This window comes from Notechis scutatus, chromosome 3 (genome assembly GCF_049901735.1).
Source record: "Notechis scutatus isolate UNSWTSFEM ecotype Mainland chromosome 3, rNotScu1.2, whole genome shotgun sequence".
NCBI classification, from domain to species: Eukaryota; Metazoa; Chordata; class Lepidosauria; order Squamata; family Elapidae; genus Notechis; species Notechis scutatus.
In genome coordinates this window covers 204,517,477-204,533,620 of record NC_142011.1, presented here as the reverse complement: position 1 = coordinate 204,533,620, position 16,144 = coordinate 204,517,477, and the positions used below count along the sequence as shown (strand labels likewise).

Here is a 16,144-nt window from a genome sequence, read left to right as displayed (position 1 = left end):
GTCCCTTCCAACTCTGATTATCTGTTATCTGACCTTGGAACAAAGCAAAGGTCATAAATATGAGTCAGTGTGCCAAGCTTCTGAGTTTTAATCACATGGTCTTTTGGGGATTCTGGAAAGGTCGTAAGTGTGAAAAACGGGCATAAGTCCCCCCTTTTTTTTCAGTGCCATTGTAACTTTGAACAATTGTAAGTCGACGATGCCCTGTATTCAAAATCATCCCCTCTCATTTGTCAGTTTCAAAAAACCCCAAAAACCTCCATTGATGTTTTGGCTGGCCAAAGGATCTCTCCCCCTCTACGACCTTTGCCAAGAGAACAACCAGCCTACCACTACCCAAGTCACACCAGCTTTGTGGCGCAATGGTGTAGATTTCAGAAATTGAGTTTTGAAAATAAAAGAAAAAAACTGCATTACAGATAATCAGAGTTGGAAGGGACCTTGTAGGTCATCTAGTTCAACCCCCCGCCCAAGCGGGAAACCCTACACCATTTCTGACAAATGGCAGTCCAGTCTCTTCTTAAAAGCCTCCAGTGATGATGCTCCAACAACTTCCAAAGGGAAGCTGTTCCGTAGGTTGATTGTTCTCACTGTCAGAAAGTTTATCCTTGTATTTCCAGGTTGAATCTCTCCTTGTTCAGTTTCCATCCATTATTCCTTGTCTGGCCTTCAGGTGCCTTGGAGAATAGCTTGACCCCTTTCCTCCTCCCTGTGGCAGCCCCTCAAATATTGGAAGACCGCTATCATGTCTCCCCTGGTCTTTCTCTTCCCTAGACTAGCCAGGCCCAGTTCCTGCAACCGTTCTTCATATGTTTTATCCTCCAGTCCCCTCATCATCCTGGTTGCTCTTCTCTGCACTTTTTCTAGAGTCTAGTTCAGTCTACTTTTTCTAGTGCATTGAGCTGAGCTAGATGAAATCTGGTGCCAAACGCAAGGAAACCCGATCGTTTGGACGGTCACTGGCTCGAATTGAGACCAAAGATCCGAAGAAACCAGAAGCCTAGTAATTAGATGACTAAATATTTCCTTCCATCCAGCAACTCTCTCCCCAGCTCCCCTCCTCTCCCCTCCTTCTAGAAACAAACATGGACATTTTCCTCTGCCTGGAGCTTTTCTGCAGAAATGCAGAAATGTTTTTGGGTCCAGCAAAAAATGCCCAGAACTTCCCTATTTTTTGGGGAAAAAAAAAAGGCTCACTGATGGCTTGTTTGTCCCTTTGCTTCTTGCAGGATGCACTTGCTGTGTTCTTTGCATGTCTCTGACCTTTTTTTTTGAGGGGGGGTGCATGGCACAGAACCTCTTCTTAAAAAGGGGGGAGGCAGGGATGGATGGGAGCTAAATGCACGGGGTCTGGCTGGATGCCTTTGGGTTGGGGTTTAACACAGGGGTCTCCAACCTTGGCCACTTTAAGCCTGGAGGACTTCAACTCCCCAGAATTCCCCAGCCAGCTTTGCTGGCTGGGGAATCTGGGAGTTGAAGTCCTCCAGGCTTAAAGTGGCCAAGGTTGGAGACCCCTGCTTTTAACAGACCTCTTTTGCTATCGCTTGTGTTTTTGTTTTTCCTGTTTTTTTTGTTTTTGCTGCAGTTTATTAACATTGTCTTTTGTCTCTTCCTCCCTTTTTTCACGGTAAATGTCTTTAATTCCTCCCCAATCTCTGCTCAACACTAGCCATGGCGGGTAAGCACTCTCTCTCTCTCTCTTTCTCTCTCTCTCTGCAGTGGGGCGAGGGACAGGTTGCATGAATGCCGATGGGAGGGTTTTGTGGCGTGGCACAAAAATCTTGGCAGGTGCCCTTGTTTCGCCTGAAGCTATCCCAGACCCCCCAAGCAGTCAGGAACCAGGGTCTCTTCGGGAACCTTGGGAGTTAAAATGTTTCCCTTTATAGGTGGATAGCAAAGGGTACGTCTCGTGCCCCAAAGGTGCTTTTTTTTTTTTTTTTTTCAAGAGGCAACTGGACTTTCTGGTTTTCCTTTGAAGATGTTTCGCTTCTCAGTCAAGAAGCTTTTTCAGCTCTGAATGGATAGTGGGGAATGGCAGGATTTATACCCCTTGCAGACAGCTGGCCATTTGCATCCTTTTAGAGAGCCGTTGAGGCCACTTGGAGGTTTATCTGTGTCCTCAGGGTCACCTGAGTGGTGCTCCGGGTTCCTGTAGTAGAACAAAGATGTTCATCCCAAATTGTGTAGCTAAAAGTCTGTAGAGATTCTCCGTCATCCAGGTCATGGTTGTCCCAAAGGTGCTTTTTTTTTTTTTTTTTTTCAAGAGGCAATTGGACTTTCTTGTTGTTTTTTTCTTTGAAGACATTTCGCTTCTCATCCAAGAAGCTTTTTCAGCTTTGATAGGATAGTGGGGAATAGAAGGATCGATACTCCTTGCAGACAGCTGGTCATTTGCGTCCTTTTAGGGAGTCCTTGAGGCCACTTGGAAGTTTGTCTGTGTGTCCTCACCCAAGCGGTGCAAATAGTTCCTGTAGTCTGCAGTTTTTCTGGAAATCGGAGTTGGTGTGGAGTGGGGTGTGGGGTCCCTACTCCCACCCCATAGCGTAAAGTCTATGGAGAGTCGTCTTTCAAAGGAAAACCCAGAAAGTCCAATTGCCCTCTGAAAAAAGCACCTTTGGGACCACCATGACCTGCATGACTGACTATCTCCATGGACTTTTAGCTCTACAAGAATGGATTTCCAGAGGGAAAAAATTGCAGACTACAGGAACTATTAGCACTACTCAGGTGGCCCTGAGGACACAGATAAACCTCCAAGTGGCTTAATGACCCTCTAAAAAGGATGCAAATGACCAGCTGTTTGCAAGGAATATAAATCCTTCCATTCCCCACCATCCCGTCAGAGCTGAAGAAGCTTCTTGGATGAGAAATGAAATGTCTTCAAAGGAAAAAACTAGAAAATCCAGTTGCCTCCTAAAAAAAGCACCCTTGGGACCACCATGACCTGGATGACGGAGAATCTCATGGTATATTATTCTAAACCTCCCTGCTCTCACTGGCAGGGACTTAAGTAGTCCTTGACTTGCAACTGTTCCAAAGTTACGTCAAATGCTAAAAAGGCTCCTTATACCCTGAATTATATATACCAACATCTGGCCTCCCCCTTGCAATCACGTGAGTGCAATTTTGGGCGCTCGGCACCCACCAGTGTGGCAAATGCCATTTGCAGCACCTGTGGTTCCATGACCATGATTTACAAGACCTCCCAAGCTCAGTGGTGACACCTGTCTACCTTACCTTTTCCAGTGTATTAAACTGAGGGCCATTCTTAAGCCCCCACTTTAATCTGGTCAGTCTTTCTCCAAATCCTTCTGAGGAGGAACCCTGCTTCCGTCCCGTCATTTGTCTGGAACAGGCTGTTACTCTGAAGAGGAAACAAGGAATTGACCGCATGAATTTGGGGTGGGAACATCCTGTCTGCAAACAATGAACACTGTTACCAAGGTGTGGCAGTGCACACTTGCTCCAGCTTCCCTTCTCGAGGTGACACTGATTCATAAAAGCCCCAGGGCACGGGTGTCCAACCTTGGTCCCTTTAAGACTTGCGGACTTCAACTCCCAGAATTCCCCAGCCAGCCATGCTGATGATTTACAGCAGGACGAGGGTTGCAAGTCTGTTATTGTGGGGGCGGCCAAACCTTTTGCCAGGGCTGCGAAGGAGGAAGAACAAACAGTACGTGTGAGCAAGACACCTGTCCTTTAGGCATGTGTGTGGCTGAACACATGTGCACACATGCACATGCACAGAGTTTGTTCACGGAAACCATCACTGCCTCTCATCTCTCATAACCTTAGGGTAGTTCTGGCCTAATAGGAAGGAGAAAGCAAATTCTGTAGTGCCTATTGAAGGAGTAGTATTTTTGTGATAGTGGTGAATATCTGTAGCTCGGAATTAACTTGAGGGTGGAGATTTACTCTCCAAGCTTGGGGGTTTGTTTTGCAATGTTTTGTTACCAGACTAGGTAACACCTTCAGTGGGGTTTAGGGAATGTCAATGTTCTTCTGTTTATAAGGGCTGTGGATTTATAAGATGACTGCTTCCTTCCCCCCATCACAAGACCTATTGACCACACCCAGCCCTTATAAACAGAAGAACACAGATACTGACACCCCCTAAACCCCACTGAAGGTCTTACCTAGCCTGGTAACAAAATGTTTGGAAACCAACCCACAAGCTTTAGAATTCTTTTATTGGCCAAGGGTGATTGGACACACGGGGAATTTGTCTTGGTGCAAAGGCTCTCAGTGTACCTAAAAGAAAAGATACTTTTGTCAAGAGTCAAGAATCATCAGGTACAACACTTAATGATAATCACAGGGTACAATAAGCAATCAAATCATACTAGGAAACAGTCCATATAAATCCTAAGGATACAAGCGACCAAGTTACAGTCATACAGTCATAAGTGGGAGGGGATGGGTGATAAGGAGTGATGAGAAGATTAATAGTAAGAGTAGTGCAGACTTTGTAAATAGTTGGACAGTGTCGAGGGAATTATTTGTTTAGAAGAGTGATGGCATTCGGGAAAAAAACTGTCCTTGTGTCTAGTTGTTTTGGTGTGTGGTACTCTATAGCATCATTTTGAGGGAAGGAGTTGAAACAGTTTATGTCTGGGATGTGAGGGGTTTTCATAGCCCTCTTTATCAGTTTTACCTGGATTCCACATTTGACACCTAAGTGCTGGTGGAAATCTAGTGGAACAAATTCAACTTCGATGAAATAATTATTAAAAGGAATGGATTTGTTGTATTTACCAGAGTACCCTCATCTAATTCCAAAATAGGCAAAGTTGGAGCAATTCTAGCTCCATCCCCTTTGGTGCACACCGCAACGACAGATTAAAAAAAAACATGAAAATCAAATTAACTCTTATTTTTAGTGATTTGGAAACCATAAATAACCGAGGCTAAACCAACATCTTGTCCGTGTTGATGTTCCAAGCGTGTGATGAAAGTACTGAATTCCAGCTCTCTCTTGTCCTGGTTCCCCATGTGGAGCCTCTGTGATGATTCCAGGGCAGAGGTCCCCAAACTTGGCAACTTTAAGACTTGTGGATGTCCGCTGTGTTGGCTGGAGAATTCTGGGAGTTGAAGTCCACAAGTCTTAAAAGTTGCCAAGTTTGGGGACCCCTGATCTAGGGCTTCCTGGATGGTGAACTCCAGAAGGAAAAAGCTTTTCTGAAGTAGTCCAGCGCCATCTGGCGGGGAATCCACACACTCTTTTCCTTTCAGATTCAGCCCCAGGAGATCAGCCCTCCTCCAACTGCCAACTTGGACCGCTCCAACGACAAGGTGTACGAGAACGTCACCGGCCTGGTAAAGGCAGTTATAGAAATGTCTAGCAAAATCCAGCCGGCACCCCCCGAGGAGTATGTCCCCATGGTGAAGGTAAGGCACGCACACCGCCCAAGATATAACACAGCTACTCATGGGCTGGAAGAAGCATTTCAGATACGCATCCTGCTGCAACCCTTGGTTTAAGATTTGGTTGCTCTTCATAGCAACACAATATGAAGATTGGTTAGGTCACATTGTGGATGGGAGAGTGGAGCGGGCAGCATCCCTCGTGACGGCCCGTGCTGGCTGAGGCTCGTTCCTCAACATAGAGGGAGTCATAGTTTCTCCCTCCAGGGCTGGGAAAGTTCAGCCGTTTCCTGCTGGTGGCTTCAGCTCTCTTTTCACCCATGTCTTCAGAAATATACTTGTATTTATTCGTAACTCACTTGATACCCGTGCTTCGTTACAAAACCATGCGGTCAGACTTAATTTTTGGGGAGGAAAATAAGGGGAAAAAAATTCTGCCTCTGCCTACCAGCATCCATCGATATTCATCTGGCTAGCGTCCAATCAGTGTGTGAGACAGTCGAGGGCTGTTTGGAAACTGAAACAGTATTTGCTTGTGAACGAGGAGACATCAAGGAGCCTGGGCGTGGCTTAACTCGACTGCTCTGTACTAAAGCTGGCTTGGTGCTGTGAAACTAAAACTGAAACTCTTCTGCTTGTATTTTGCATTTGGAAGAGATTTCTTTTCAGGTGGGGAGGAGGAGTAGAACTCCTTAGCATCAGAGCGTGTTAATAACAATAATATAGGAAATACTAAGGCTCTGATGGTCATTTTGAAAAATCCTCTTAGCGGGCACTTAGAAGCCAAGAGGAACATACGTGCTGAGTGGGGCGGAGATTCCACCATTTTCACCTGGGGCAATTGGGGAGATCTCTCCTCCCCCGCCCATTGCCCCAGGTGAAAATGGTGGAATTGTAGTCCAAAAGATTTCAGGGTCCCTAAGGTGGGGGATCTGCTGTAGGGTAGATGTTGCCAAGCGTTTAAAGTATACAGATTTGTATTTGCTTGACACATTTTGCGTATTTGTATCATGCTTTTTTTGTCAGAATGGCAGTGCTCAATCTGTTTTAATTCTGTTTCATTGTCTTGTGGCAGGAGGTGGGTTTGGCCTTGCGAACTTTATTGGCAACAGTCGATGAAACCATTCTGGTCCTCCCAGCAAGCACTCACAGAGAGGTACAAGCACTTTTTCCCTTTTCTTTCTTTTTTTCATTTTGCTTACCTGGATTATGGCCTGCAGTGATTTTGTCTGAATGCTTAAAGCCTGTGTTTAGGCTTTGCTTTGTTTTCTACTAATACGTCAGCCAGTTCACTAGATTTTAGGTGGGAATAAAGGTAACGAACTTAGAACAAAAAGAAAATGGCATCAGGTTTGTGGTTGTGTAAATCGGTAAAAATGAGTGGCTTTATTTGATGGCAGTTCAAATACTCTGCAGCTAAGAGGAGGATTTGCAAGTGGACCTTGAAGGAGAGAGGGTGACCGATGCAAGAGAAAACCTAATTTATTTATGTACGCATATGTACACTCACACACAACCCAACCCTCGACTTTGCTCACTTCCAAGTCTTGAGGATGTTGACAAACAGTCAATTATTAAATCATGTAAAGTAAGTCGAATTTGCCAATCCAAAGTTTTTTTTTTTTTTTTTTAAAAAAGAAAATTCCAGAGACATTCACAGGAAAAATTCAGTTCCGGTGTTCATTAATACATTCAAAGATCTAGCAAAGTGTTTCTCAACCTCAGCAATGTTAAAGTGCATGTGGTGCCTGGAGAATTCTGGGAGTTGAAGTCCACGCATCCTAAAGTTGCTGAGGTTGACAATCATTGCAGAGGTTCTATGTACCAGATTTATCTTCACGAGGCTGCTTGGAGGCAGGCCTGGTGTTGAAATACAGGAACTCCCATTTTACTCCTTCCACATAAGATAAAGGGTGTGTAACGTCCAATTTGTCCTTTTGTGACTTAAAACCCGTCATTCTCTTCTCTCTGGAATGAGAAGGTGCATCTCTTGACTTTCTGTATGACGTGCTTTCTGGGTTTTGAAGAATGCGATCACGTCTCACCTGGGTTGACTTTTCCGAAGGCTAAACATCTCCTTCAATCATCCCAAAGGTGCTTTTTTCAGGAGGCAACTGGAGTTTTGTTTTTTTCCTTGAAGACGTTTCGCTTCTCATCCGAGGAGCTTCTTTAGCTCTGATTGGATGGTGGGGAATGGAAGGATTTACCCTCCTTTGCGTTCTTTGAGCTGCTGAAAGGAGTGTGTTGTAGACTGGATAGATGATGTCATATCCCTCCCTGTCTGTTGAGAAGGCGCGGTTCAATGTTGACATAGATGGCCTCTTTGACCCCCCCTTTCAAACCAGGAAGGACCACATTTTACACAGAGGGCTGCCATTACCCACCATGCAGTCAGAGCTGAAGAAGCGAAGTGAAACATCCTGAAAGGGAAGAAAGGAAGTCCAGTTGCCTCTTGAAAAAAAAACAAAAAACACCTTTGTAGCTCAGGGTTGAAATGTGCTCTCGGAGTCTGGTTTTTCTTGCGGATGTTTCATTACCCAAGTAGGTAACATCATCAGTGTAAGACGAGTGAGGTTTGCAGAGGTAGTTTGGGTAATGCAGTGTCTGCAAGGAAACTACCAAGCTCAGATGCATATATCCTGGCCTTTATTCATTTGGGATCAACAATTAGGGACCTATTTTCTGCTTTCAGGTTGCTTTAGATGTGCTGTGATACAGCTTCTTACCCTGCACTTCTCCTTAACCTCCTTTTTCAGATCGAGATGGCTCAGAAACTGTTGAATTCTGACCTGGCGGAATTGATTAACAAGATGAAGCTGGCTCAGCAGTACGTTATGACCAGTTTGCAGCAAGAATACAAGAAGCAGATGCTGACTGCAGCTCACGCCCTCGCTGTAGATGCCAAAAACTTATTGGATGTTATTGACCAAGCCAGGCTAAAATCTCTTGGCCAGTCCAGGCCTCACTAGAAGTGGAGATCCAACGGATTTTGCACTGCAGAGTTTGAGAAAGGATCATTACCGAATAAGCAAAGGGCAGCAACCCTTTCCAGCAGGAATGAGGAGGACAGACGGCTCAGTCCGAGATTGACAACTCGTTGGTTCTCTCAAGTTTTTTTTTTTTTAAATCAATGCCAAGAAAAATCCAAAAACTGAAACTAAAGGCAGCAAAATCTTAGAAACCCATTCAGGTTTTTTTTTTTTCCCCACGTTATTCAGAATGTGAAATGTTTTAAAAGAGATGAATTGCTTTTTCTTTCTTCCAAACAAAAGAAAACTGACAAAAAGGAACTTTTTTTTTTTTTTTGAGCTGCAAAATCCGAAATCGTGTGAAGAATTCTGGGACACCCGAGGGCTGAGAATTCTTTCCCACAATGTATGAACTGCTGTTGACTGGAACCCTTTTTATATCGGAACACTTAAAAATGCCACAAAAAAAAATGCTAATCACAATTTACAGAGAGATTAAAAAGCTATATTTTCAAAGTGTCTCATTTCAAAGCAAATTTAAAAAAAAAAAAAATCACCGTCATCGGTTTTCCTACTACCATGTGGATGTATGCAAACCATTGGGACAGAACGTAGCTGTAGGACACAACCAAGAACTCTTATCTGTCACCAGAAATAACATTGCCCTCCCCTTTTTTTGTATTTTCCTTCTAAGAAATGGAGCTGCATTTAGAAGTTCTGTAACCATACATGTCCCCTTCCCCCATTTTTATATAATTTATAAAGAAAGATTAAAGCCATGGTAAATATTTTAAAACTGCTTGAATTCAACTCATCAAGTGCCTGACTGTGGTGTGGAACTGTTTAAGAATGCATGTATCCTTTGCGGGGAGAGAATTAGGCATTTTTGAAGTATGCAACATTACAAAAACCTTCAATAAAAGGAGAAAGGAGGTGCCAAAGAGCCCCGGCTTCTCTAAAGAGAGTAAAAATGTCTATGTAAATATAATTTCTACTTGTAAGTTTTGTATAATGAACAATACAAACATGAATCCCTTCAAGGGTACACCAGGGGTCTAGTGGTCCTAATGAATTAATGTCTGTATTATTTAAGATAAATCAATGGAAACTCTTCTATAAGACCTGTAGGTAATCCTTGACTTACCACAATAGAGCCCAACATTTTTGTTGCTCAGTGTGATTGGATTTTTGCCCCAAGTATATCTGGTTTCCCCCAATGACTTGTCAGAAGGTAATAAAAGATGATCACATGAACCCGGGATATGGCAACTTTCGTAAATATGAGCCAGTTGCCAAGCATCCAATATTGATGTGATCCTGAGGGTTCACGAGTACGGGAAGAAAAATGGTCATAAATGACTTGTGCCAATGTATCATCGTACAGTCACTAAATGAGTGGTTTTAAGTCAAGGACTACCCGTTAGTAGCTTCAAAAATGGCAGCTTGCAAAAATGGCAGGCACCTACCTAGTCAGCCATCGTTCCAAAATGCAGTGTGTGAAAAAAGAGCTATGTGCACCTGCAGCATTCATTAACCAAGACCAACTTTCATTGAAGCGTTTTCCTCTTTATTATAGAGTAGAAAAAAGCGCAGCTCAGTCAAAAAGACCGAAGCCCATGTCGTCGTCAGATTCTTCCGACTCTTCTTTCTTTTCTTCCTCTTTCTTCTCTTCAGCTACAAAACAAGTAATAGCATAGTATTAAGCCAAGGAGTGAAACTTTTACCCCAGCCCAGATAATTGAAAAGAACAACAATGCCAAGGACTCAAAACGCATTTGGAAGAAGCCATTATTCCACTCACCGGGAGCAGCACCGCCAGCCGGGGTCCCTCCTCCGGTCGGAGCCGATGCGGCTGGAGCACCACCACCAACTCCCACGTTGCAGATGAGGCTTCCGATGTCGATGCTGGTTAGAGCCTGGTTAGAAAGTAGCAAAGGTTTAGCATCCGGCTGAAAGAAGGGCCGGACTTCACTGTATAATCTTTATGGAACATCGTTTTTCAGCCTTGGCTACTTTTAAAGACTCATAGGCTTCAAGTCCCAGAATTCAACTGAACAAGTCTTTAATAAAAAGTTGCTATGGTTGACAAGCACCACAGAAAGTTGTAACATGCTCTAGAGCCATAATGGCGAACCTATGGCACGTGTGCCACAGGCAACAAGCAGAGCCATTTGTGCAGTCATGGGAGCCCCAGCCAAACTTACCTGCGCGAAAAATGGGCCTTCTGGAAATACTGGAAGTGCTGAAACGGGCCTGTTTTCAGCCTCTAGAGGCTTCCCCCGAGCCACCAGGAGAGGGAAAACAGCCTCCGCCGGGCTCCAGAGGCTGAAAATGGGCACTTCCAGTATTTCCAGAAGGCCCGTTTTTCAGCCTCCCAAGGCTGCAGAGGCTTCCCTCGAGCCTCCAGGAGGGTGAAAACAGCCTCAAACGGGCCAAAAATCAGCTGGGAGGTGCACGCATGTGCAGTGCAGGTAAGTGGCAGGGGTGTTGCGTGTGCAGGGGGAGGCAGGGCATATTGCATTGTGGGTGCCGGCACGCACACTTTCGGCATACCACAACAAAAAGGTTCGCCATCACTGCTCTAGAGCAAGGTGTCAAACTCAAGGCCTGGGGGATGGATCAGACCCACGGAGCTGCCTTGGAAATGGTGAAGGACTGGTCTACGGTGCCTCTGCCAGTGAAAATGGGAGCCCAGGAGGGCCATTTTCTCTGGGCAGAGCGCTTGGGCTGCCACAGGCACCCCTGACACGGATGATGGACAGCTGGCCACACCCACTCCACTCCCCCGTCAAACAACCCTGCTGCAGCCCTCAATGAAGTCGAGTTTGACACCCCTTGTGGCACGATTCCCAACTCCCCCCTTCTGAGCTGGGGCCTGCATGTGATGCATCCCACCCACCCAAGTTTGAAACTTATTACATTTTTATGCCAACCGTCTCCCTTACAAGGTGGCATTTTGGTATACTGTGTAACAGTGTGGTATGCTGGAAGCTGTGTAGTGGATAAGAAGATGCTCCAGAGAGTTATAAACACAGCACAAAAAAAATCATTGGTTGTTCTCTTTCTTTGGAAGAGATTGCAAAGACCAGACTCTTCTCTAGAGCACTAAAAACCTCCACAGACTGTTCTCATCCTGGTCATTCATGTTTCAAACTGTTACCATCAGGGAGGCATTATAGGTGTCTTAAAATGAGGACTAATAGACTGAGAAACAATTTCTTTTGTCTTGAATCAAACAGTGCATTTGTGATTTAGACCCATGTATATAGTGGCATTTTCAAACAATCTAACTTACTATATATTTTAGATAGGTTTTAGACTAGGTTTTTAATTATTCTTATTTTAATTTTTAAATACTCTGTAGTGATTGTGATATGTGACGTTTGGGGCACTGGGCTGGGGTAGCTTTCCAATTTCACTGTATTTGTAGAATGCAATGACAATAAAGGTACTCTATTCAAGTTCTAAAACAAAACATTGAAAAAACTAAGATGATTAAAAACTGTCTAAAGCAGTGGAGGTACATCAGGGCTCATCTCGTTCAACTCTGCAGAAATGGTTTTAGGACAGAGGGCTCTCCAGCCTCTTTGCTGACCACCAGCGAAGGGCAGCCACACAGAGCCAGGGGTGTGTGTGGGTGTGTGTGTCTTCACCACTAAGTAAACAGCTTTACACCAGGAAAACCTTTGTGTGTGTATAGCTGCCTCCCTTTCCTATGTTTTTAGTCCAAAGCAAGGCTGATGATTAAGTGTGGCTCACCCTATGAATGCTGCCAATTCCCGGGATTTGCACTGGCAAAAAGCAGCTGTGAAAGTACAGGTAGTCCTCGACTTACAACCATTGGTTCAGCAACCGTTCAAAGTTACAGCTGTTCTGAAAAAAGTGACTTATGACCATTTTTCACCTTGTAACCACCTGACCCAAGTTCAGATGCTGGGCAACTGGCTTGTATTTATGACCGTTTCAGTGTCCCGTGGGTCACCTGATCCCCTTTTACGACCCAGTGAGAAGCAAAGTCAAGGGGGGGTAAGCCCGGTTCACTTAACGACCAGGTTACTAACTTAACAGCCGCTGTGATTCACTTAACAACCGGAGTAAGGGAGGCCGTAAAAAAAAAAAGCGGGGTCAACTAGGGTCGTGAGTCGAGGACTCCTGGTATCTTCGCCAGCGGACCTTCCGCGGCCTCGTTTTTACCTTCGCAAAGAGACCCGGCCAGAAAGGCTCCACGTTCACTCCCGCCGCTTTGATGAGGGCGTTGATTTTATCCTCCTGGAAAGGAAGCGAAACGAAGGCGTCGTTTAAGATACGTTTTGAAACATTGAAATACATCGAACCTCACACGCTTCGCTGCCCGCGCCCACTCGAAGCCCAGCCTGGAGGGGGGAAGAACCGAGAGGCGCTGTCGCTGCTGCCACGAGATCCGAGCTCGCCACGCGCGGGCCCGGCCACGAGGCCTTCCCGCCGCGCCCCTCTCACCGTGACGGTGACTTCGTCGTCGTGCAGGATGAGGGCGGAGTAGATGCAGGCGAGCTCGGAGACGGAGGCCATGGCTGGGAATTGCGGGCGTGCGGTGCCAGTCGCCGGGGAAACGCGGCCTTAGCTTCGGCTGAAGAACGCAGCACCTTCCACGCTACGAAAGAGCAGGACTGAGAAAGTGCGCCGGCCTGGCCCGGCGCTTATAAGCAAGCTACGCAGCCAATCGCGAGCCGATTTGGCCTGAACGTAGCCAATAGTAGAGGAGGCGGAAGGCACTGGCCAATCCGGCTAGCCGTGGGGCGGGACTCCGTTTTGGGCTAGGGTCCCGCGAGAATTTGGAAAGCCAATCACAGAGACTAGTGCTCCCTAGGCAGGATTTCCGACCAATCCGTGAGGGCGATATTGATCTCGGCCGCTGAGGCCTTCCGAAGCCTGCCCCATAGTGGAGCTTTGTAGATTAATATATTTATATTTTTAAAAAACCGTAAAAAATGTAGCTGCTCGCTGTCCACATCCCAAATCAAACTGACAGGGATTATAGAAAACGAAAAAGCCGATTGAACCATATTTCTCAATCGGAGTCTTCCAAGAGGAAGGGCTGGACTTAACTCGATAGCGCTCCTCTCTTCCGGAGGAAATGGCTTCTTGGCCGGAAATCAGAGAGAACGCATGACGATGCCTCATGGTGAAGAAAAACTTCCGCCACTCTCGCTTCCTCTTTCCGGCTGACGCTATCGGGACGCCGGAAATACACTTCTAGGCGGGAAAAAGGCGACGCGGGCGTCCCTCTCCGTCACGGCTAGGGACGACGGGAGTTGAAGTCCGAAGCGCTCCCGCCAGTCAGGATGATACTCTATAAGTCGTTCGTAAACTGGGCGAGGCCAGCGGGTCCGAGCTGCGAATATCCAGACTAAACTGAAGCGGATCTCAGCTAGGAAAGCCGGAGTGGCCGCTAGAGGGCAGCACGTGAAGTTTATTCTCTGGGCTGCTGCCACCTGTCGGCCATCCCCATCTATTTAGCCTGCTTTATTAACCCAGAAGTTGGGTTTGCTGGTCCTAAGCATAGTGAGGGCCTGTGTCCTGTCGCTGAAAAACCGTGCTGCTGGGCTTTGGCTCCCCTGCCCTCTCACAAATGGGGGGCAACCAGTTGCTAGCCCACCCACAAGACATTCAAGGAGCCACCAGACGGAGCCATACGATATCTGGGCTAGACCAGGGGTCCCCAACCACCGGGCCGCGGACCGGTACCGGGCCGTGGAGCACTCTCTGCCGGGCCGCAAAGAATTTTTTTTTAAAAAATGGCGGCTTTCTTCACCTTCGGTGAATGCTGCTGGGATCGGGGATCAAGGACACAAATGAAAGAAGGGGAGGGAGGAAGCAACCGAAGCCTGTCCTTCTCTCTGGGTCAGCTCTCTCAGTCGCTCTCTCGCTCCTCCACCAGCCCAGGAAGAAACTGCTTCAAAGAAGGGGGCTTTTCCTGTCGCCGCAGCGCCTCCGAAGCACCCGTTTCTCCCCACCCCCACCCCGTCTGCGCGCCCGCCCGCGCGCGGCGTTACCAGTGCTCCGTTCTGCCTGCCTGCCTGCCTTCGTTAATGGTTGAATCGGAACAGCTTCGGCTGAGTAAAAGAGGCGAATAGTTATTCTCAGCCGAAGCTGCTCCCAAACAACCAGAAACTAAGGCAGGCAGGCAGGCAGGCAGACGGACACTGTGGATTGAAGCGCGGGCGGGCGGGGTGGGGTGGGGTGCAACGGGCGCTCGGAATAGCTGCGGCGACAGGAAAAGCCCCCTGGGCTGGTGGAGCAGCGAGAGCGCGAAGCCTCCTTCTCTTCTCTCCCCCGGTCCTTGCAAAAATTTTCTGCTTGAAACCGGTCCCTAGTACAAAAAAGGTTGGGGACCACTGGGCTAGACCATCACAATGGGCTAGGCCTGAAGAGGAAATATGTGACACTCAATAGCAGAAGGATCCCTGATCAATAGCCTAGTAGTGGCAACCTCTTAAATATGAGCCAGCACTGTGGTGCAGCTGTCAAAAAAAAAGCCAACAAAATCCTAGGCTGCATGAACAGAGGGATAGCTGTACACTTTGCATTGTTCAGCTTTATAAAGTTTTAATACAAGACTGTACTTGGAATACTGTATCCATGATATAAAAAAAAAAGACTCCAGAATAGGGGGTGTCAAACCCACAAGCCAGATGCGTCATGATACAGGCCATGCCTCAGCTCAGCTCAGCTCCACAAAGGGGGGGAAAAAAACATCACAAAATGTCATGTGACAGCAACGTGATGTTGTGAGTTTGACCCCCATGCTCTAGAACGTGTTGCAAAGAGCAACAAAGAGAATTAGGCGACTGGAGGCTAGAACATGTGAACAGTTGCAGGAATTGGCTATGTCTAGTCTAAGGAAAAGAAGGACTAGGGGAGACATGATAGTCGTCTCAAAATAAGGTGCTGCTACAAAGAAGAGGAAGTCAACCTATTCTCCAAAGCACCTGAAGCAACAGGACAAGATGCAACGGAATGAAGCTTATCAAGGAGAGATTCAACCTAGAACCAAGGAGAAATTTCCTCACAGTTAGAACAATCAGTGAAAGGGTTTGCTTCCAGAAGCTGTTGTGCTCCATCATTGGAGGTTTTTAAAATGAGATTGGAAAACCAATTGTCTGAAATGGTATAGGATCTCCTGCTTAAGCAGAGGTTGGACTAGAAGACATCCAACTCTGTTATTCTATTCTGTTATTCTGTTCCGTTAGCCAGTTATCTGGAGCAGGAAGTGATCTGTTCACCTCAAACAACATATTTCACACCCAGCTCTCCAAGCAACTGTTTGGCTACAGATCTAACTCTATGTGAGTCAGAGCCAAGATAAACTGGGACAAAGTGCTAGTCATTATGGAAACCATGGACTTCTGAGCTGTACTAGACCCAGCTCTGTCTATCTAAAAGTTGAACTCCCCATACCACTTTTGAATGGTCTCCTTCAACAAGTTGCCAAACAAGTCTACATATTATTATTTTGGTTATGTTGTCCACTTGGAAGTTTAATTGGCTATTTGCATTGTTACATTATTGCCTTTTTGATTGAGCATTATATGAAGACAGCATTGATTTTTAGCTTTCTATTTCATATTTTTAATTTTTATAGTTTTGTATTCTCTTTTTTAAAATCTTTTTATTATATTGCAAGTTGCCCAGTCACTTTTTCAGTGAGATGGGCAGCTTAAAAATTGAATTAATAAATGAATGGAATTAATTTCTGTACAAAAGAAGTGCTGCAAGGGTTTGAGCAAATTACAGAATCACTGAAAAAACTGCTCAGAAGGGAAGTTTTGCTC

General features: G+C 46.0%; 2 protein-coding genes across 21 annotated transcripts in view; one reads left to right on the top strand and one right to left on the bottom strand.

Moving 5' to 3' along the window:
* PTK2 (protein tyrosine kinase 2) overlaps positions 1–9,129 on the top strand; it is a 216,056-nt gene extending 206,927 nt beyond the window's left edge. For all 20 annotated transcript variants that reach the window (XM_087962246.1, XM_087962244.1, XM_087962247.1 and 17 more), the window contains 3 exons: positions 5,233–5,388; positions 6,440–6,520; positions 8,121–9,129. In XM_087962246.1, the coding sequence (XP_087818372.1) occupies positions 5,233–5,388; positions 6,440–6,520; positions 8,121–8,333 (450 nt within the window). In that variant the 3' untranslated portion in view covers positions 8,334–9,129. The remainder of the gene's footprint in view (positions 1–5,232; positions 5,389–6,439; positions 6,521–8,120) is intronic.
* Positions 9,130–9,878: 749 nt separating this feature from the next.
* Positions 9,879–12,985, bottom strand: RPLP1 (ribosomal protein lateral stalk subunit P1). The gene is made up of 4 exons (XM_026692722.2): positions 12,810–12,985; positions 12,528–12,602; positions 10,135–10,249; positions 9,879–10,007 (listed from the first exon to the last, which is right to left on the bottom strand). The coding sequence occupies exons 1-4, from the start codon at positions 12,879–12,881 to the stop codon at positions 9,928–9,930; spliced, it is 342 nt and encodes a 113-aa protein (XP_026548507.1). The 5' UTR covers positions 12,882–12,985; the 3' UTR covers positions 9,879–9,927.
* Between the last annotated feature and the right edge of the window lie 3,159 nt (positions 12,986–16,144).